The 23,362-nt window shown below is 32.5% G+C and overlaps 1 protein-coding gene across 1 annotated transcript; it reads left to right on the top strand.

Moving 5' to 3' along the window:
- Window positions 1–532: 532 nt before the first annotated feature.
- On the top strand, window positions 533–22,735 carry LOC127700576 (endosome-associated-trafficking regulator 1-like). The gene is made up of 7 exons (XM_052204127.1): window positions 533–772; window positions 13,432–13,937; window positions 17,367–17,440; window positions 19,189–19,300; window positions 20,577–20,639; window positions 21,029–21,165; window positions 21,619–22,735. The coding sequence occupies exons 1-7, from the start codon at window positions 568–570 to the stop codon at window positions 21,776–21,778; spliced, it is 1,257 nt and encodes a 418-aa protein (XP_052060087.1). The 5' UTR covers window positions 533–567; the 3' UTR covers window positions 21,779–22,735.
- The last annotated feature ends 627 nt before the right edge of the window (window positions 22,736–23,362 follow it).

Raw genomic sequence — 23,362 nt, forward strand, 5'->3', positions numbered from 1 at the left:
TATAAATTATATATTTTCCAGTTGGTTCGATCAGTGGGTACAATATTCAAAGGGTTTTATTTCCAATCATGAATCCTTCATAGAGAGTTGTTGCTTGCATTCGGAAGCTACTGGATCAAGTGTACTTTGAAAATATTATCTTTAAAGGTACACTATATGAAGGTCGCCATCATGATTATGTTAACTATTTTGGAAATATGAGAAACATATACCAAATTCTTATAAGGTTTTGGATTTTATTCTTGTAATATATCCAATTCGTTAATACGCTGGAACTCTCTCACTTTCTTCTTTATTTTCTAAATATTTAAATACATTCTTGCATTTAATTTTTATTTAACCTTTCCGCATTTCAAATAAAAATGTAAAAAGTAAAAAATAGATAAAATCTGTAAGAACAAGAATAAAATGTTCAAACTTAACAGTGTTTAGTATCAATCTATCTTTATTTGTGCCTGAATAAATGAAATCATCTTGTAATCTGTGATAATGTACTTTCCAACCCGCCAAAACCATACAATGATTTCTCCCGCAGACCTAACCGGATGTTGACATTTGTCCGGAAGTATGGCGGAAGGTGGAGACGAGAATGAAGACAACCCGTTTTCTTTTAAGAAATTTGTTGTCCCAAAAGAAGCGGAGCAAAACAAATCAGAAGAAGACATAACTCCAACACAGAATGGTCAGGTCCTCGATATTTTGCCTGACATTGGTGATTCGTCAAACAAAAACCGGCGCAAAGACCGCGCAACCTTGGTCATATCTGATGATGGTAGGAAATGTTGGAAGGCAAACTCTACTTTGTTTAGTTTTATACCACAAAGAAATACTCATAAAAACTGCTTTAAAACACAGGTCAATCAACATACATTAACTCGTTGAAATTTGATTATAAGATAATAATTTTAGAGGCAGGTGGTACCTGAATATGACTGATTATCTCCGGTTGGATACTTTTCGGTGTTCAGATATACAAATTTTTGTTAAATTCACGTAATTTTGAGTAACAAACAGATTTATGACATTTAACGAAAAAAAATGGAATGATAGATAGGCTTCCATATGACAAACATGTAATTTTAGTTTGAGTTATTTCTGTTGTCTACTACTATTCACTTCTAAACTGATCCTATTTTCAGTTTTGATCATTTTTGGTCTCCGGTCCTTTTAAATGAGACATCAGGCCACAGACCACAATTAAATTCCCCTATTAGTTCTTTATAACGTTTTGTTTCATTAAAAAAATTGCACCTTGCATTTTTGTCAAATCTTTTGTGTGTGTAATGTATAGTACTAGTCCAAATATATATCCAAAATTCAGAAAGATTGAACCAATGACTCTTACAAATTTAGCCAATACACATCCATACCCCTATGGACAAGTCAAGAGATGTTCCGAAAACTGTAAATATCACCTTTTTGCCCCTGGCCTAATCACTCTTTCCATATCAAAATCAGTTAAAATACAACATCCAAAAGTTTATTTCACCTCTCTTCTTTTATTTCCACCCACAAAAAACTAAGAAATGAGTGGGGAAGAGAAAGAAAAAAAATTAAGAAAAAATACACTCTAATTAAAAGGAACTATATTCGTGGACAACGAAAAGCGGGATCATTAATTGTGGTCTTGGGCCTATTAGGGGTCTAAAACTTGACCAATTCTAATAAAACTTGGCATGATTTAAGCTTAGTGTATTATAAAACAGTTTACAAAGTTTCAAAGCCATATGATACCAATTATAAAAAATGAGGCATGTTTTATATCTGAACTTTGGGTGCTGAATTGTGGCGTTGAATTAGAACAATTTCAACTATCAAATTTGGGCTTCTAAAAACCAAAATATACCAAAACTTACATTTTTTAATGTTTCTATGTATAAGTTATCACCTATTAAAAGCAACAGATAGCATACTTCATGTTTCAGACTTATAAAAAATGGCCAGAAGTAAATTTTATATGAGCCTGTGCCAAAAAATAGAGGTTTTCAAATGATGTGAGGCCTTATATGAAATGTAATATTTTTCACTTACCACAATTTTCTGAAGTTGTTAAGTTATAAAAAAACCTTTTACATGTTATAAATGTACTTTTAATGGAAATATAAGTTTCAAATAGCATAACACATGTGAATAAAATTGTCTTCAGCAATGTCAAGCTTAAAAAAACAGGTTGTCAATTTAGGTCGTTCCCCACATTTGCATATTAAAAAGCATATAAATGATATGGTAGATAGAGATATGCTTCTTTTTGCTCAAATCTTTGTTTAGATATGATAAAACATGGAGCCTGGATGTAACATGACTGTCACTTTCAACTATATATGTAGACAGTATGATTTGAAGCAAAGTTATTTACTTTACTTTTTAAAACCGGCATGAAATTTCAGCCTCAAAAGGCCAATATTTTAACCACTAGCTATCAAACAAAATAAAATAAAGGTAGTCTGTGAAACAGACAAGGTCAAACAACCAGTAATAAGTGCTTTTGATACAGATTCAGTGAAATCTGCTAAAAGGAATTCAACTTGTATGTGCATAGAACCTCATTTATCACTTGCTTCATACTGACCGTTAGACTAAGACCATTAAAGCAGCACATTTTGCACTCTTATTCTGATTTTATCTACTTTTTTTTGTGTTCAGTGTTCAAAAATGAGTTAAACATCTACATTAGATACCACAAACACAAATAGAAAACCAGAAAAATCTGTCAGAGAGAAAGTAAGCATGCTACTTTTGTAAAAATATTGAAACAACTGAAAAAGTTCAATTTTGGGCATGTAGGCTGAAATGTCACTTTTTTACAAAATTTCTATCTAATAAAAGTGGAAATCATTTATTCTCATGTAGTTTGACAAATTAATACCAATAAATCATTCAGTGAAGTTGTCAAAGTACAAATTCAATATTTCCTGAATTCACCTCTTAGGCCACAGACCACAATTAAATTCCCCTATTAGTTCTTTATAACGTTTTGTTTCATTAAAAAAATTGCACCTTGCATTTTTGTCAAATCTTTTGTGTGTGTAATGTATAGTACTAGTCCAAAAATATATCCAAAATTCAGAAAGATTGAACCAATGACTCTTACAAATTTAGCCAATACACATCCATACCCCTATGGACAAGTCAAGAGATGTTCCGAAAACTGTAAATATCACCTTTTTGCACCTGGCCTAATCACTCTTTCCATATCAAAATCAGTTAAAATACAACATCCAAAAGTTTATTTCACCTCTCTTCTTTTATTTCCACCCACAAAAAACTAAGAAATGAGTGGGGAAGGGAAAGAAAAAAAATTAAGAAAAAATACACTCTAATTAAAAGGAACTATATTCGTGGGGACAACGAAAAGCGGGATCATTAATTGTGGTCTTGGGCCATCAGGTTGCAAGGTAAGATTTGAAAAAGTTGGAGACATCAATCCTGTAGTCCTGTAATATACCAGGGGAATTTCAAGTGCATTTGTTTCTAACCTTGATGATTTAAACGATTACGTGCATAGTCATTTAATCCATTTGTTTCTTACATTTTTTGGTCAACGTTGACAATTTTCACATAAACAATGTACTCGCAAAATAGTCATGTAGTCATTGATCCTGTATCGTTGAGATGTGTAAACAATACATTTGTATCTGCATCTATCGTTTAAATAATTATGAGCACTCACATGTTATTTTTTACAAAGTCATGGTCATTCATTTTCTGCACTTTTACCTGTTTGTTTACAGTGCATGTATTTAATCTATTTCTGTCTCACCACAAAGGATCTTTTTCTGATATTTTCTTTTTACTTATTTGGCTATATATTATTTTTTATTTTCAATTTTTAAAGGCAGTGCTTTAATGCCTTTCTAGTTGCCGGGTTAATCCTTCCTTCCGCGATATCCAACTTATCTACGTGGGGGGTCATTAGACTCCAAGTAGATCCGGAAATGTTGAATTCTCTCCTCTTCTTATTGCGATATAAAATGTTTTTTGTTTCATTTCATTTACATTGGGAAATAGAGAAACGATCATTGTGTTTTGTTAGTTTTAAAAACTTTTGATATATTAGTATTTTGCATTATAAGCAGTCAACCGATTGACAAACTAGAATTATTTGAATTCCGTGTGGAAAGAGCTCAGGTTAATTTCGAGTGTTATCTGCAATCTAGATGTTTATAAATCATTTCAGTCGTTGATATAATAATTAAAGGTCGACTGAACATGAATTATATTATACAATTTAAAGCGCATTTCTGTTTATGCACGTGAACCCGTCTAACGTTATTTTCGCAGTTATATAAAGTAGCAAATTATCGTTCCTGAATAGGTGGCGCCGTGGTAGCGGATCCTGTTCCTCTTCTTCCGGTTTCTGCACTGTGCAACTATTTCACTTTCAGTTATATTTTTAATTAACGATGCCAAATACTTGTTGTTGTGTACCTGGATGTCATTTAAGAGGAGGACATGCATTTCCAAATGACTTAAAAAGAAGGAAAAGTTGGATCAACGCCATGGCCCATACGCAGATTGGACGAGAACACGATCATATCGTGGAGTCCATCTCAATCAGCTGTTGTTTGCAAGGCACGTTTTACTGAAAAAGACTACGTGCAGGAAACTATTCATGGTAAAACTCTATTTTCTTTGTGAAATATATAGTTATATATGTAATCGCCATGCGAATAAACCAAAGTCTGTTTACAACCGCAATTATCGTTTTAGAATAAAAGGGGGTGGGTAATTCAAGACGTCATAATTTTTTGGATTACGATTCAATGTGATCTGTTTGAGATTTTTTGGTGATTGCTACAATTATAATGATTTCCTACAAGAGGTATATCATACTGAGAATTATTTTAGCAGTAATTATGCTAATGTAGTAATGACAGGAATGCATAAGCTATGCCTCATAGACTTTCTTGAAAAATATCAATGACAATGTTAACAGGAACAAAACAATGACATGCTCTCATCTATATTATAGTTATTTAGGTACAAACAATGTACGTTTGTTGCATAAGTCTCTCATTGTTTGTCCTTTGGATTTACATAACATACATTGAATCAGGCAAACATAGTTTTATCCAGATTGTAATGAATAAATCTAGTTAATATTTTGAGGATTTTACCAGCCCCTACGAGGACCTCTTACTTAAAGCTAAGGTGCCCTCCTTGCAGATTAGACGGATTAGAACAATGGCTCTAGAAACTTTTAAGATTATAAATAATATAGCTCCTGTGTGCTTACAAAATTTGGTGAGTGTCAAAAAATCTAAGTATTCTTTCCGGTATGTAAATATTCTAGATGTTCCACAGGTAAAGTCAACCCGTTACGGTAAAAAATCTTTCAAATTTGCTGCTGCTACTTTATGGAACAGCCTTCCAAACCATTTCAGGACTGAAAATAGTTTTTCACATTTTAAAAGTCTTGTTCAGTCCTGGAATGGTTTGGAATGTCGATGTTCTGCTTGCAGATAATTCTTGAGATGTTTATTATTTATGTTGCTTTTGTTTGCTCTGGTCTAGCATGTTTTATTTCATTTTAAATTTGTTGCTAAATTTTTATTGCATGCTATGTAAGTGAGATTTAACTTCGTATAACAGGTTGTTTTATATGTCAAATTAGACTGTTTTTATGTTATGTATATGTTTTTATATTCGGTCAAAAGCTCCTTAGAGCTTGTGTTGTGTCTTTTAACTTATGCCGAATCAAAATAAAGTTTTCTTATAGCCAGGTAGTACAAAGTATACATTGCTAATGGAAGTTCATTTAATTATAAAAAAACGAATGTTTTATAACCTTTTTCAGGGCGCAAACCCACCATACAGAGACTTAAGTCTACTGCAATTCCCAGCCTATTTTCCTGGACCAAGCAAGAGACTGAATCGTCCGCAAAAAGAAAAATCAGGGCAGTTTCCTGTGAAAACAAAAGAACTGAACTTGATGAATATTGTAGTAGAAATCTAGAGGAAAGTTTTGATTGTAAAGTTGGTTTTCCTGAAGAAGTCATTCATACTGCAGAAAGGATTTATGACTGTCCACCACCAACTGCCGAGCTAATGTTGAGCTTCACAGATGGAATTACGCAAACACCATCAATGCCTATGTTTTCAGCAGAGAATTTTGAAATGAAGACACGTGACACAGCCATTCATTTTTATACCGGTTTAGAGTTGTATACTAAATTTTTATTTGTTTTGACCACACTTGGTCCAGCAGCACATTGTTTGAGATATATATATTTTCAAATTGATAGGGTGTCAGTTGAAAATCAGTTTTTTTATGACTTTGATGAAATTGAGGCATCATACAACCAACTTTGAACTGTCTAGATTCTAGATTGAATCTAGTGTTAAGAATATTGTGTATACATGGATTGTTTTTATGTCTAAACAGTGGTGTGAGGCTAACACTTGGCCATCTAGTGGTTTAGTCAGGTATTTTTCACCATCCAACTTCAAATTAAAGTTTCCTACGACTTGGATTATTATTGACAGCACAGAATATCCCGTGATAAAACCTAAAGCTCCTAGAGCTCAGGCAACCTTTTCATCAAATAAAAACAGAAACACTGAAAATTCTTGAATGTTCGACACCTGGTGGTTTAGTCAACTATGTCTCTATGTCACATAGAGCGAATTATTGGACTTGGCAAAACATACAAAATTCTAATAAATACTATGAATGGAACTAAAACAAAACTTTCATCTGAAATAACATTTAGTCGTTTTATGTTGTGTAATTTTAGAACTTGTATTGTGCCAAAGGATGCATAAATAAAAGTGACGCAATGAATTTTGTTCTGATATATATATATTTACAATTACATGCACATGTAAATTGTAATGCATATGAAAATAAGGAGATGTGGTATGATATTCAGTGAGTTTATCAAACTAAAGTGCATAAGAAATGGGTTTAAGCAGTTACAGGTGTTACTGTCACCGTACAATCTCCAACAATGAGAAAAACTCGTACCGTGTAAAAAATTTCAGAGATCTTACAACTAAGTTTTGTTGTCTCACCTTGACTTTGGTGAATTTTTTTATATCTGTTGATGTAAATATAAAAAAGAAGATGTGGTATGATTGCCAATGAGACAACTCTCCACACATGCACAAGAGACCAAATGACACAGAAATTAACAGCTATAGGTCACAGTACGGCCTTCAACAATGAGCAAAGCCCATACCACACAGTCAGCTATAAAAGGCCCAGAAATGACAATGTAAAACAATTCAAACAAGAAAACTAACGGCCTATTTTATGTAAAAAAATGAACAAATATAACAAATATGCAACACATAAACAAACGACAACCACTGAATTACACTTTTATAGGCTCCTGACTTGGGACAGGCACATACATGTACATACAGAATGTGGCCGGCTTAAACATGTTAGCGGGATCCCAACCCTCCCCCTAACCTGGGACAGTGGTGTAACAGTACAATATAAGAAAGAACTATAAAAATCAGTTGAAAAGAGGCTAAACTCATCAGATGGATAAATACAAATACAAGTGGACGTGGTCAGGTAGTTGTACATCCAAACAACAAAAAGACACTAAGTACAAATCTGAGAGTACTCGCAGTTACTGACAGCTAGTTCAAAGCCACTAACAACTGATAAAAAAATCTTGCATCTAAGACTAAATTATCAATCCGTAAGCTCCCTTTAGAATTTTATAAATTTTAGATTTTACATTTCTGAGTTGTGGGGTTTTATTCATTAAAAAAGGGGGGATTTTCCAGTTTTTGGACAACAACTCAAAAATGCTTTAAGCAGTTCACATGAAACTTTGGTGAATTATTTATAGCTATTGATGTAATCTCCCTATTGATTTTCATAAATTTCAAATATGACATTGAGAAGAAATTGAACTTTATTTGTTTATACTCTGGCAACAGATTTATTAAGTATTGCACAACAGCACAGTGTATTGCACAACAGCAAGAAATCTTTAATTGAATATAAATTCAATTCACATAACCGATTTCAAGTTCATTGACTACATTTATTCAGAAACTATAATATGTCAAATATTTAATTACAATCCAAATTCAGACCTGTATCAAGCTTGAATATTGTGTCCATTTTTGCCCCAGCTGTTCAGGGTAGTACCCCTGCGGGTGTATCCAGCTGCGCTCAGCGAATCAGTTTATTTCTTAATTAAGAACTCCTTTTTATACAACCGCAAACAAATTTTTGTGGTCGTATATTGGTATGACGTTGGTGTCGTCGTCGTCCGAAGACACATTAGTTTTCGCACTCTAACTTTAGTTTAAGTGAATGGATCTCAATGAAATTTTAAAATAAGGTTCAATACCACAAAAGGAAAGTGGGGATTGATTTTGGGGGTTATGGTACCAACAGTTAAGGAATTAGGGGCCAAAAAGGGGCCAAAAATAAGCATTTTTGTAACTGTCAGACATAACTTGTGTGTAAGTGTATGGATCTCTCTGACATTGTACCACAAGGTTCCATATTACAAAGGGAATGCTGGGATTGATTTTTGGGGGTAATTGCCTCCAAATTTTAGGAATTAGGGGCCAAAAAGGGGCAAAAAACAAGCATTTTTCTAGTTTCATGACAATAACTTGTGTGCAAGTCTATGGATCTCTCTGACATTGTATCACAAGGTTCCATATCACAAAGGGAATGCTGGGATTGAATTTGGGGTTAATTGCCTCCAAATTTTAGGAATTAGGGGCCAAAAAGGGGCAAAAAACAAGCATTTTTCTAGTTTCATGGCAATAACTTGTGTGTAAGTGTATGGATCATTATGAAATTGTACTACAAGGTTCCATATCACAAAGGGAAAGCTGGAATTGAGTTTGGGGGTAATTGCCCAAAAAGTTTAGGAATAAGGGGCCAAAAATAAGCATTTTTCTAGTTTCCAGACAATAACTTGTGTTCAAGTGTATGGATCTCTCTGAAATTGTACTGCAAGGTACCATACCACAAAGGGAATGCTGGGATTGATTTTGGGGGTAATTGCCTCCAAATTTTAGGAATTAGGGGCCAAAAAGGGGCAAAAAAACAAGCATTTTTCTAGTTTCATGACAATAACTTGTGTGTAAGTCTATGGATCTCTCTGACATTGTATCACATGGTTCCATATCACAAAGGGAATGCTGGGATTGATTTTGGGGGTAATTGCCTCCAAATTTTAGGAATTAGGGGCCAAAAAGGGGCAAAAAACAAGCATTTTTCTAGTTTCATGGCAATAACTTGTGTGTAAGTGTATGGATCTTTATGAAATTGTACTACAAGGTTCCATATCACAAAGGGAAAGCTGGGTTTGAGTTTGGGGGTAATTGCCCTAAACGTTTAGGAATTTGGGACCAAAAAGGGGCCAAAAAACAAGCATTTTTCTAGTTTCCAGACAATAACATGTGTTCAAGTGTATGGATCTTAATGAAATTGTACTGCAAGGTACCATACCACAAAGGGAAGGCTGGGATTGAGTTTTGGGGTGATGAATCATAAGGGGGTTCAAAAAATTTGGGGGGGGGATTCTTTTTCCTTTTTTTCTTTAAAATTTTCCATTTTAAATTGGTTATTTCTGATTTATATATAAAAGCAAATAATAATGATATGGTTTGAATAGGTAAATTAATTTTTTTTAAGTATCTTAGACCACTTTCATTCTGTGTCAGAAACCTATGCTGTGTCAAATATTTAATTACAATCCAAATTCAGTGCTGAATCAAGCTTCAATGTTGTGTTCATACTTGCCCCAACTGTTCAGGGTTCGACCTCTGCGGTCGTATCAAGCTGCGCCCCAGCGGAGCATTTTATTTCATTCATAAATTACTTTATGCTTTGAAATATAATTTTGCTTGGAGTTGAAAGAGTTGAAATGTTGCAATGTACATTTACTCTACATAGTTCTATGGTACCAAATCAAAAGTTTATATAAAGAAAGAAGTCAAAGGTTTCCCATCATAGTTTAGTTACATACATTTTTTTTGTACCTGAGGTCGTTGAATATAGATCATTATATAAATAAGGAGATGTGTTATGATTGCCAATGAAAAAACTAAGGATTTTCTTATCCAAGGAATAGATTACCTTAGCCGTATTTGGAACAACTTTTTGGAATTTTGGGTCCTCAATGCTCTTCAACTTTGTACTTGTTTGGCTTTGTTACTATTTTGATCTGAACGTCACTGATGAGTCTTATGTAGACGAAACACACGTCTGGCATATTAAATTATAATCCTGGTACCTTTGATAACTAATTTGACTATAAACATAGATAAAAAAGGTACAAACTGGACATAATGCACTAGTTCATAAACAAGTGAGAACAATCGCCTTCATATACCGGTAGTGCTCAGAATATGACATTCATAAAACTTATTCAATACCATTAGAGAACTCTAAATCTTAAATACTGAAAGCCACCTCTGATAAGTACACTGTACTATGCAAGATAATGATATAACTGGACTTAAAATACACACAACCTGTAATTAACTGCCTTTACAGCGCTTTCGTGCTTTGATTTGTTTTTACTATCAATATTTTTAATGTGCACCTAAAAAAAATTTAAATATCACCATAAAAATGCTCAATAATGAAAATATAATGCGAAGGCATATATATAATAAGACTACAATAGGGCTCAGTTGTCAAACAAAAAATGTGTGATCAATTGGTGAATGGATGCTTATTTATAACAAATAATTTAACACCCCATATTTATCATGATCAAATCAACTTCACAAAATATGGTCCAAACAAGCACATGTATTGCCCCCAGGGTACCCTTGGGTATCATAAAAGGCAGTAATTTTGCTAGACTTCAAGTGCTATACATGTAGCATGTTTACATGGTTTAGGTCAATTTGCATTTTTTTAATTTAATTTCTAAGGACCTTTTTAAGTTAACTGAAATTTTCAAATTTCTTTATGACATTTAGAGAGAAAGGTGGGCAAATGTCCTGTGACCAGTACCTACATTTCACAGAATCTCTGAGTTGGTCCAACTTTCTTCCTCTGGGGATTATTCCACCACACATTCCACAAGGGGTGTCTTTTTTGCTTTTTTTAGGGATGTATAAATACACAGCCACTCAACCTTAATCTCTATTGGCACATATTGTCTCTAGGATGTGGGTATGTTCTATGGTGTGATTTTCATTTTATAATCTCCTATATTCTTATAATGGTTGTGCTGGTTAAGATTGTGATAGACCAGATTGGTCTATAAAGTTGCCTTGGTCACAAATTGTAATTTTGCTCTTATTTCCTTACTGTTTTACCATCTATCCTGGAAAGTAAAAGTTAGAAAGTTCATAATTTGTGGTACATAATTTTTTCATGTGCAGTTTTTTTATGTAGCTGGAACACTCAAAGATGAAGTGGATTGCATGATTCATTGGTGCTGGTTTTGCTTTTTCATTTATTCAAGTTTTGTTGTAATAGAGTTTGTAGTATCCAGTTCTCAGCTGAGCAAATATGCTAAAGCGTCTCTTGGTTGGGAAGTCATAAAATATGGTTTGATTGATTTTCAGTATTTTCTCATAGAGTTCCCAACTTTTTTCTGATAAGACCCATCTTCTCTGGCATATTCTGTCAGAATGGAGAATGTATATCTTATCCTTCCAATGTATCCTATGAAAACTATGAGGGTTCTGTATGAGTCAATTGTTTTGCCTCTGTCCAACATGTCCAAGTGATTGTTTTACAAAAGTTGCTAAAAACTTCCCACTAACTGCCTCTGTGGTCTCTTGGTAGCATGTTTGCCTAGAGTGTGGGAGGTCATGAGTTTGAACCTCCAGATGGAGTCAAACCTAAGAATGTAAAATTTGTGTTTGCTGCTTCTCCACTAAGTACCTGCATCAAGGAATAAGAGCAAAGGCTTTGATTCAGAATAAGGTGTTTAAGTAGGGTGACGTCATTGTTACCTGGTGAACTAGGACATTAAGAATCGACTCAGCACGGTCTTGTAAAAAGCAGGGTTCATATTCATATCACACTTACTTAAATGTTCTTGTCTGGAATATGCATTTAATTTACCACTGGACATTTAACAATGAAATATCTATCCAAATCCCCCCTGTTTTGATCCTATTTAAACCATGTTGCAGGGCCTACTTTTTTTATCTATATATTTAAATTTTAGCTTGTCCTGGATATGCAGGAAATAGTTGCCATTGGACTTTTGGCATACACCAACCAATCAATAAAAACTTGTTTTACATGCATATTGATTGCAATACAGTCAAATGAAAACTGGTATTTAAGAAGTGAAATAAAGCATTAACATGTAATTTCACACCTGATGTCATACAAATGTACATTGTACAACAATAGTTTTTGTCAAGACATTGTCAACAAAGTTGCATCAAAAACAAAGTGAGAAAAAGATGTGTCATGTTATTTGTAAATTAAAAAACAATGATAATTTATTTATCCAAGAATTCAAGTACACTGTACATGTATCAAAAAATATTCAACTTATGGTAGAACAACATTAAATAATAAACACACTCACATTACAGAACAAATTTATTGTATAGCAGCTCATTAAAGGCTTCTTGAAATAAGATTCTTTGATTATTGTATTGCCTTGACAGAGTCAAAAAGCTAGACATAGGTATGCTGCTTCCAGTGGTGGCGGTGGCATCAACAATATATTAGTTTTTGATAAGGTCAGTTGATGGGGAACCATTAGATTTAGGTTTATGGTATATGGTATGCAGTTGTATTAGCATTGGCACATCTCATTTCCATGGAGATTATTTGGCCCCATCCCCTCAGTCATGGTCTGTTGACTTTGAAACTTTTGCTTAGTTTATATGTATAATTTGTGATTAGGTCAGTTTATGGGGAACCACTACTAAGAGGGCTAGTAGGGGCAACTATATTTGGTATGCAGTTGTATAAGCATTGGCACATCTCATTTCCCTGGAGAATGTTTGGCGCGCCCCCACAGTCATGGTCTGTTGACTTTGAAATGTTTGCTTAGTTTACATGTATTAATTTGAGATTAGGTCAGTTTATTGGGAACCACTACTGGTAAGTCAGTGATATCTGGTATACATATATATATATATAAACATTGGCACATTTCATTTCAATGGAGATTGTTTGGTCCCATACCTTCAGTCATGGTTCATTGACTTTGAATATTTTGCATAACTTACAATGTACATGTTAAATTATTGCTATTTTAATTTCAACATTTGCATTTTACTATCAAAATTACACAAAGGTGATACATATCTCTGTGTTTTAAAACAGTTTATCTATTATATAATTACTGAATTTTTTTATGAACTTAATTTTGCATTTACATTGTGCATGTATATATATGCTAGTTCTTTTGATCATATACTTTTTATTAATTTTACATTAATACATACATTTTGTACTTCAAAATGTGTTAAGATTGTTATCGGATATACAAAATACATGTTATATTACAGAAAAACCAGTAAATGCTAGTAGTAGTAATCAGAGACCCAAAAAGAAGAAAAATGGAGATGCGAATCCATTTTCATTCAAGAAGTTTTTATCTGGAAGCTCGTCAAGTGCAGGAGCTCGCCCAAAAACATATAATAATACTCAAAATATTGGCAATAGCAGTCCTCGGGTAGCTCCAGACTTTGCCAGTGATTTGCCTGATTTTGTGCAGAACCATTTTAGTGATCATACTCATGACTTAAATCTACCCGACTTTGCCATTTCTAGTCAGCCAAGTAATAAAGCAGGGTTAAATTCACATAACAATGAAGCTCCTGGTGATAATATATATAGTGCTGAAAGTGACAATCATGTGAACTCTGACCCTGAGCCAGTTGCTATGGTATCAGGTGGCACAAGGTTGCCAGATTTTTTATCTGATGGAATATTAAAAAATGATTGTGATCATAGTGACAATAGAATTTCTACTTTAGAAATAAATGGAGATTATGAACTAGAACTAAGGAGGGTGAGTACAAATAAATAGGGATTATGAACTAGAATTAAGAAGGTTGAGTACAAATAAATGGGGATAATGAACTAGAACTCAGAAGGGTGAGTACAAATAAATGGGGATTATGAACTAGAACTAAGAAGGGTGAAATCAAATAAATGGGGATTATGAACTAGAACTAAGAAGGATGAGTACAAATAAATGGGCATTATAAACTTGAAATAAGACGGGTGAGTACATTGTAGATATACTCCTTTACTTTAGAAATAAATGGGGATTATGAACTAGAACTAAGAAGGGTGAGTACAAATAAATGGGGATTATGAACTACACCTCAGAAGGATGAGTACAAATAAATGGGGATTATGAACTACAACTCAGAAGGGTGAGTACAAATAAATCGTGTAAATGGGGATTATGAACTAGAACTAAGAAGGGTGAGAACAAATAAATAAGGATTATTAACTAGAACTAAGAAGGATGAGTACAAATAAATGGGGATTATGAAATTGAACTAAGAAGGGTGAGTACAAATAAATGGGAATTATGCACTAGCACTTAGAAGGGTGAGTACATTGTAGGTGTACTCCTTTACTTTAGAAAAAATGGGGATTATGAAATAGAACTGAGAAGGGTGAGAACAAATAAATTGGGATTATGAACTAGAACTAAGAAGGGTGAGTACAAATAAATGGGGATTATGAACTAGAACTAAGAAGAATGAGTACAAATAAATTGGGATTATAAACTAGAACTCAGAAGGGTGAGTACACATAAATGGGGATTATGAACAAGAACTAAGAATGATGAGTACAAATAAATGGGGATTATGAACAAGAACTAAGAATGATGAGTACAAATAAATGGGGATTATGAAGTAGCACTAAGAAGGGTGAGTACATTGTATGTATCCTTCTTAAGTTTAGAATTAAATGGGGATTATGAACTAGAACTGAGAAGGATGAGTACAAATTAATGGGGATTATAAACTAGACATAAGAAGGGTGAGTACATAGTAGATATACTCCTTTACATGTACTTTTGAAATAAATGGGGATTATGAACTAGAACTAAGGAGGGTGTCCAAGTACAAATAAATGGGGATTATGAACAAGAACAAAAAAAGGGTGAGTGCATTGTAGATATACTCCTTTACTTCAGAAATAAATTGGGATTATGAACTAGAACTAAGAAAGCTGAGTACAAATAAGTGGGGATTATGAACTAACACGAAGAAAGGTGAGTAATAAATAAATGGGGATTATGAATTAGAACTAAGAAGGGTGAGTACAAATAAATGGTGATTATGAACTAGAACAAAAATGGTGAATACATTGTAGATATATAGACCTTTACTTTAGAAATAAATGGTGATAATGAACTAGAACTAAGAAGGGTGTCAGAGTACAAATTAATGGGGATTATGAACTAGAACAAAAAAAGTGAGTACATTGTAGATATACTCCTTTACTTTAGAAATAAATGGTGATAATGAACTAGAACAAAGAAGGGTGTCAGAGTACAAATAAATGGAGAGTATGAACTAGAAAGAAAAGGGTGAGTACATTGCAGATAAACTCCTTTCCTTTTGAACTAAATGGGGATTATGAACTAGAACTAAGAAAGATAAGTACAAATAAGTGGGGATTATGAACTAGCACTAAGAAAGGTGGGTAATAGATAAATGGAGATTATGAACTAGAACTGAAAAGGGTGAGTACAAATAATGGGGATTATGAACTAGAACTCAGAAGGTTGAGTACAAATAAATGGGATTATGAACTAGAACTAAGAAGGGTGTGTACATTAAAGATATACACCTTTACTTTAGAAATGAATGAGGATTATGAGCTTGAACTAAGAAGGATGAGAACAAAAAAATGGGGAATATGAACTATAACTCAGAAGGATGAGTACAAATAAATGGAGATTATGAACTAGAACTTTGAAAGGTGAGTACAAATAAATGGGGATTATTAACTAGAACTCAGAAGGGTAATTACAAATAAATAGGGATTATGAACTAGAACTCAGAAGGGTGAGTACAAATAAATGGGGATTATGAACTAGAACTAAGAAGGGTGAGTACACTAAATGGGGATTATGAACTAGAACTCAAAAGGTTGAGTACAAATAAATGGGGATTATAAACTAGACCTTAGAAGGATGAGTACATTGTAGGTATACTCCTTTACATAAGAAATAAATGGGGTATATGAACTAGAACAAAAAAGGGTGAATACAAATAAATGTGGATTATAAACTAGAACAAAAATGGGTGAGTAAAAATAAATGAAGATTATGAACTAGAGTGAATAAAGGAAGAAGGCTGAGTATTGTAGATATACTGATAACTCCTTTATTATATTCTTGTGATAAATTACATATGTATTTCCATATTTGTTGCTGAGTGAATGCAAACAGTTTAATGTGACACCTTAAGGTTGTCTTCCTCATAGTTATTTTTCTTTAATTTTAGAAAACCTTTATTACTTGGACAATGTATATAGCTTCAACTGATTTAGAGGATCCGTTAGATTGTGCATGGTCAAGATATAAAACAGTGTTCATGCCTGCCCAGAATAGAAGGGCAGCCCGCCCTTGGTGCCCTTACCCCCCACCCTTCTGCCCTCCAAAGCCAAAATATGCCCCCTTCTACCTTTTCAAAAAATAAACTTTCCAAATTACATGCCTACTGGGGTTTCCAGTAAAATTGTTACCAAATGTACAAGTTTGTTTAGATTAAAATCAAAATGATATGCTTTGCATCATGGTATGATAATTTGATAAAAAAAAATCTTACTGATATCAATATTAAGAACACAATTATTTCTAAGTGTGCTTGAAATACAACTAAATAAATGTCCTCCAGTTAAGCCTAGCAATATTCAAGGTTATTTATACACTGTCCAACAGTGCCTTTACAATCTGGGTTATTGCGCTAAAGTGCTCTTTCAGACAACTAGCACCCTTCTGCCCTGAGATTCAAGCTGGAACACTGTAAAAGTTATTTATATATCAGTTTCTCAAATAAATTGCATGCAAAACCAAATAACTATCATGTAGTGAAAACCTAAATGTACATGTATGCTTCATGTACATGTTGTATAGTAAGAAACAGAAAACTTTAAAAATATTCAACAGCAACACACAGTAGTACAGTACAAACATTTTATCTAGACATCTTGATGTGTTAAGCTTCACGAATTGTCTGTGTGGCTCATGGATGTCATACATTTTTCTTGGGCATTTTCTCTCAGCAATACAGCAAAATAATAGTTATTGAAAAACCTGTGTTTAAATGAATTGTTGCTTACATGTAGCTAAATGAATTACGATTAATTACATGACATGTAGATTTCGATTAATTACATGACATGTAGATTTCGATTAATTACATGACATGTAGATTTGTATTGTAAATAAACTTATTTCTGTTAATAGTTACGAGAAGAAAATTCCTTGTTACGCACACAGTTGGAAGAGGCAAGAAGAGAAGCTGTCACAGAGTCACAAAGGTACTCTAAGTCTAAAACCAAAGGTTTCTATAGTATTAAAAACAATAAGATATAGTGTGTCAGATTATGACACAATATCACTACATCAACATGAAACAAAGCAATAGCAAAGGAACAATGCATTTATTGCTGTTTTCATGTTAATGTCATAATACACCTTATTGCTTTTTGTCTGCCACTGCTGAACAATATACAAATTCCAATAACTTGTTGACGTCACAGAAGAAAATGTCTGACACAACTAAGGAAAAGTGATTTTTTTATGATGTGAATATTTCAAGTGTCCCAAATTCTCATGTCAAGTGTTGCAGATTCTCAAATAGCAATAAGATCTATTAGGTCTTTAACATGGATCAAACAATCTACCCTCACTGCAAGTTCATAATAGTGGAATTCTTTGAAAGATTTCGATCAAACTACACATGTACATTGAAGAACACAGGTGTAGGGTAATATCAACAAATTAGGAATTACATATATGATAGAGAAATCTAACAAATACTATTAATTTATCAGTTAGGTTCAAAATTTCTTTTGTTTATGTTTTGTGATCTGCCATAAATGAAGGACAGAAAATCTAAATTATAATTATCTCTCCTTAGGTTCTATCCTGGTCAACACAAGTTACTTTATTGTCTTGATTTCTTCCTGATTAAGTATGAAATATATCCCATCAGATGTCAAGCAACCAATAGTCAATTAATCATTTTTTTTGTGGTCTTCATATTCTATAAACAATTGTGTCTAGGTTAACATCTTTTTTCAGATATATAGCATTTGAATTGTTCCTAAAATTAAAAGCAAAACTGACAGTAATAAAACATACAAAAGTATATTCCTGTGTAAAAAAAAAACAGCAAAAAAAAATATTAAAAATAACATTCTTTTTTGGCATAGAATAAGACAATAGATAATCATGTGCCATTGTATTCTTCTTGGTGTTATACTGAGTAATAGTAAATATCCAGTTTTGATTTAATAACTATTTGGGCATTTTCCTATGAGGAAAGGACAAGGTTCACTTTAGGCCAAATATGGCCTTGAATTTCAACTTTATCATAAAATTTCAAAATGGCCATAATTTGGTTCTTAAATAGATCTATTTCAAAAGCCATACTGCTTTGTTGAAATAAATCTCTTCATAAGAGTACATTTTTGCTTCAAAATCAGCACATTTTGGATATATTGGCAAAATACCATGATTTTGAGCATTTTTTTTACCTTAAAGCTAGAGGAAATCCTTAGCCGCAACCGAGGATTCAAAACGTTCTGAAAACCAAGAGTTCCCAATGATGATATTGAATCCCTAGACACAAAATCTTTCTGGATCATGGGTGGCGGCCAAAGTAAATGATGCTAAAAACTGTTAAAAATTATTGAAAATTTGACCAAAACTGACGTTACAATGCAAATAATGCCTACTTAAAGAGTCAATACGTCACCATTTTTAATATGATGTGCCAAAATGAAGTTGTTTTGTATTAATAGTAATATCATAACTATTTATATGTGAAATTTATAGTAATATGGCCTGATTTTAAAAACATCAAAATCTTACAGCCAATTTTAACCCTTCGTGAACTTACTCCTTTATATCATAAGAATTTTCATGTGCTTATTCATGTACTAAGCAAAATATGGATATTGAAATTTTGGTTTTCATGTGATAATTAATCAGTAAGGACATTCTTATATAATTTCTGATTTGTTGATTGATCAGTATGATCATTTTCATGTCATTTTTTCAGATGCCATAAGATGAAGAAAGATATGGAAGACTTACAGAAGAAAGAAGCAGAAGAGAATACGGCTTTAGAGAATATGGTTCAACAGATAGAGGCAAATCTAACTATTACAACAGTATGTTACTACTAGATACAAGAGACTTCTAACTTTGTACAATGTTTATAAATACATTTTTTTGTACATTTGAGATGTACACATTTTGATTTTTTTGGCAATTTTCCAGATGGTGAATTTATCGGGTAGTAATTTTATTGATGGAAGGTACAGGTTTTGTGTAATCAACTCATTCTACAGTTTTCAACTCAGAGCTTTCCAATTTTTTATAATTTTTGTATATAAATACATGTATAGTCAATTTTCAACAGCATTCTTGATAGCGGGTACCTCTTTAGTGTAATCATTAATACTACAGCTGTAAAATAGAGCTTTCAAACATTTAAAGATGTTGTACATTGAAGTGCTTACCATGTTTACTGATTTGGGTATTATTTGCAAATTTTCCTTATTGTAAAACTTTGGTAAACTTTTTCACCTGTGTTCTGAATTTATGGTTCCCATTCTTTGTAATTTTGTCTGTTTAAGGTTATATCTCTTGAGAGAATGTAGTTTCTAATATTGCAACCTAGTAATGTCTTTGAGATTTGATTTTTTTCTGTAAAATATTTGATGAACAGCAAATAAAATATGGCACAGTCAGTTAATCACTTGACATATTTACTGTACAATTTTTTTGGCTGTCCTGAGATAAATTCTTTCAATATTTCAAACCAATTTTGCCTATGTTAATACAACTTTATGCTTGGATTCTTTGGTTTATTATACTGCTATATGATTAACACAGATCACATTTTTTGTCAGATATGCATTCCATGTAGCCCTGATAGAAGAGAACATATAACCTAGTTATTTTGGGGCCCTTTATAGATTGCTGTTCGGTGTGAGCTTAGGCTCTGTGTTGAATGCTGTACTTTGACCTATAATTGTTTACTTTTTACACATTGTTACTTGGATGGAGAGTTGTCTCATTGGCACTCATACCACATCTTTTTATTTATATTTGCAATTTGGTTAATGATATTTCAATAATTCAATTAGTTACACTTTGAACAAAATACTAATATTTGTTGTATTTCACACTGAGTTTAAGATACTTCACAAATGAAAAACTGTAAATTCAGAAAATTGTTGTGATATTGTGATTTTGGAAATGTGCATGGGAAAGTCATCGCAAAAATAAAAACTTACATTTAGAATTTTATAGCATTATTTAGGCAGCATTTTCTCTTAATAGTGAAAAAGAATCTCCTGTTTTGTTCATTTTTCAACAACTGCAATAAAAAAATGTACACATAAATTTCTAAATTTACAGTATATTTTAATTTTTCTACAGAAAAGAGCAGTACAAGCAGAAACTACAGTCAGCAAACTACAATCTGATGTCAAAGGATTACAGGTAAACATAAAAGTCTTGTAGGCTTGGATTTATCCTCACAATAGTATGGATGTCACATGATGATTATTCAGAAGTGATTTTCAAAATAAAACACATTGATAAAGAATGTAAACAATTAAAAGTTAAGTTCAAGGAACAGTAAATGGGCTATATCACAGATTTTGGTAAAATTTTGCATAAAACTTTAGCTTTTTGAACTATAACTGAATGTTGAAAAAAATAATGCATTTCATTGTTTTATTTTCTGAAATATTGCTGAATGATTTTTTTTCAAAATAGGTGACCATTTGTATAGAAAGCTCATGTTATGTTAGAGAAGTTGAAATATAAAGGTATGTTTGCAAAAATATTGGTGCCCTGCATTCTGATGTTACTCTAATTTGTTACAGAAACAAGTTTCATCATTAAGATCAGAGAATGATTTACTGCGATCAGGGGACCACGGTTTGGCTGAGATCAGAGAGAGGACAAAATATTCATCAGAACAATTAGCCAGTGCAGCTAACACTGCTGAACAAAGTTTAAAGTGAGTAAATAATTAAGATACCAATTTTAACTTCAAGTGACTTTGGTCAAAATTTTAGAGAACAAATATATGAAATAGGACTAAAAGTTTACAGACTATATTTCCCATTTATGTCAACACTGGCTAAAAAAAAGCTCTCCATAGTTACAGACAGGTAGATTGAAAATTTTAAGCATGTCGTTATCCAATCAGATTCATCAATACAAAATTATTGGATTAGATATTGTATTTTAAACTTTTGCAGCTGATGGTCTAAAATTGTAGTATAGCATTGGTTTTGTCAAATTCCTCAGTACAGCATTCTCTCTAGTGTGTGTCTAAACCAAATACCTGTCACATCAGTGTTGAAAGTTTTAAACTTATGATAGTGATTTTCAATAATGTGACTGCTGCCAGCTAAATTCCAAAATGAAAATATTTAAAGGTGCATGATTTTTCTTTTTTCTTTTTCAGACAACTTCTACAAGGAGTTGATCAAATGAAGATCTTAGCACAAGTATTATCTTCCATAGATAAGATATCTGAGGAACCAGTAGAGGACCAGCATACAGATGGACAAAATTCTAAAAATAAACATAAGCAGAATAAAAAAACTGACAAAGACGTTACATGACGTGGGGTGATATTTTCATTGGTGATGTAAAATGGGACTCAGTCTCAATTTCATAATCAGCCTCGCTTTTATTTTGATTTTCAGTTTCATATTTGTTAATTTATTGATACAAATTGTTAAAACAATTGAGGCTTAAACAATGAAAACAAAATTTAAAACTGGATTAAGATGAACAAGAAAGTCCAAAATAACTATCGCAAAATGATGAAATTTGAGTAGTTATAATCTCATCTTGATGCTCATCATGTACTTCATGTGTTTAAAGGAATATCTTGATCATTATTCCATCATCTATTAAATATCAGCTTCCCCATCTATAATCGTAGCTTTTTTATTATTATTATCAAAGGAGATGGAGTTATTTTTGATTGACCATATGTTATTATATTTAAATTTGATTGCACATCCTAAAATGTTTTATCACCTAGCAGAGAAGGCTTAAAACTGGTTGATTTGTCAGTTTGTCATTTACTGAAGCTTATTTAAGTTTAGATAATCTTGCAATATTTTTCATAAGTACACATTTTATTGTCAGCATCAGTCATCATTGTTTAATCCTTGTGAGAAAAATGAATCAGCTGTTAGTCTTCTGTATTATTTTCTCATGTGGAAATTAAACACTGAACCTGCAGTGATATATTTTTGCCATTTACATAATGTGTCCAGAAAATTTCTCCAACTAAGAAATGTATCAATTTATACCAGCTAAGTATCAAAATTAGTGAATTGCAAAGGTCTAGAAACCAAATATTGACCATGTGTGATTACCGGTATTAAAAATTTATGTTGATTCAATTAAGACCTGTAAAAACTGTTATAAACAGCAAAAACATGACAGATATACAGTACACTCTTAATGCATTAGACAAAATGTAAAAAAATATGTTTATGCATGATGCAGATTATTGTTCTATAATAATAAATATATGAACACTTATGAATGAGTGATCTTAAACGTAGTTGGTTTATTTTATTGTTGGTAAAACCCAGTACACAATTTTCGAATAAGAATAAAAAGGAAAATGTGGTATGTGCCAATGAAACGGTAATCCAACAACACAAGTTATACCATAACCCACATCTAGAGGTCGACATTAAGAGCTTCATACAGATGCATTTTGTTATGAAGTTTCTGTCTGTCATATGTCCATTGTCCTTGACCTCATTTTCATGGTTCAGCTTAAAAAAACTGTATAGTTTTTTTGCAATGTGAATTTCTCACCTATTATGATTAGAAGATAATTAAATTTGGTATATGGGATACTGTAAGGTACATGTCCATCAGACATGGTTCACCTTACCTTGACCTCATTTCATAGACCAGTGATTAAAGTTACATTATTAGGTTTGTTTTTCAGATACTATAAGCAGTAGATCAGACTGGTGTGTTTCATCTGACCGTGACCCCATTCTCATGGTTTATTGGTCAATGTAAAGTTTTTGTATTATGGTCTGATTTTCAGATACTATATACAATATGTTTACTATATTTGGTGTATGGAATAACTATATGTACATGTTTGTCTATAATGGTTCATTTGATCTTGACCTCATTTGTATGGTTCATTGTTCAATGGAAAGTTT

Source organism: Mytilus californianus, unplaced genomic scaffold (genome assembly GCF_021869535.1).
Source record: "Mytilus californianus isolate M0D057914Y unplaced genomic scaffold, xbMytCali1.0.p SCAF_5, whole genome shotgun sequence".
NCBI lineage: Eukaryota > Metazoa > Mollusca > Bivalvia > Mytilida > Mytilidae > Mytilus > Mytilus californianus.

Coding starts and splice junctions, on each gene's coding strand:
- LOC127700576 (XM_052204127.1), top strand. CDS start 568: ATGGCGGAAGGTGGAGACGAGAATGAAGACAACCCGTTTTCTTTTAAG. Junction 20,640..21,028: donor CTGATGTCAAAGGATTACAG/GTAAACATAAAA, acceptor AATTTGTTACAG/AAACAAGTTTCATCATTAAG. Junction 21,166..21,618: donor ACTGCTGAACAAAGTTTAAA/GTGAGTAAATAA, acceptor TTTCTTTTTCAG/ACAACTTCTACAAGGAGTTG.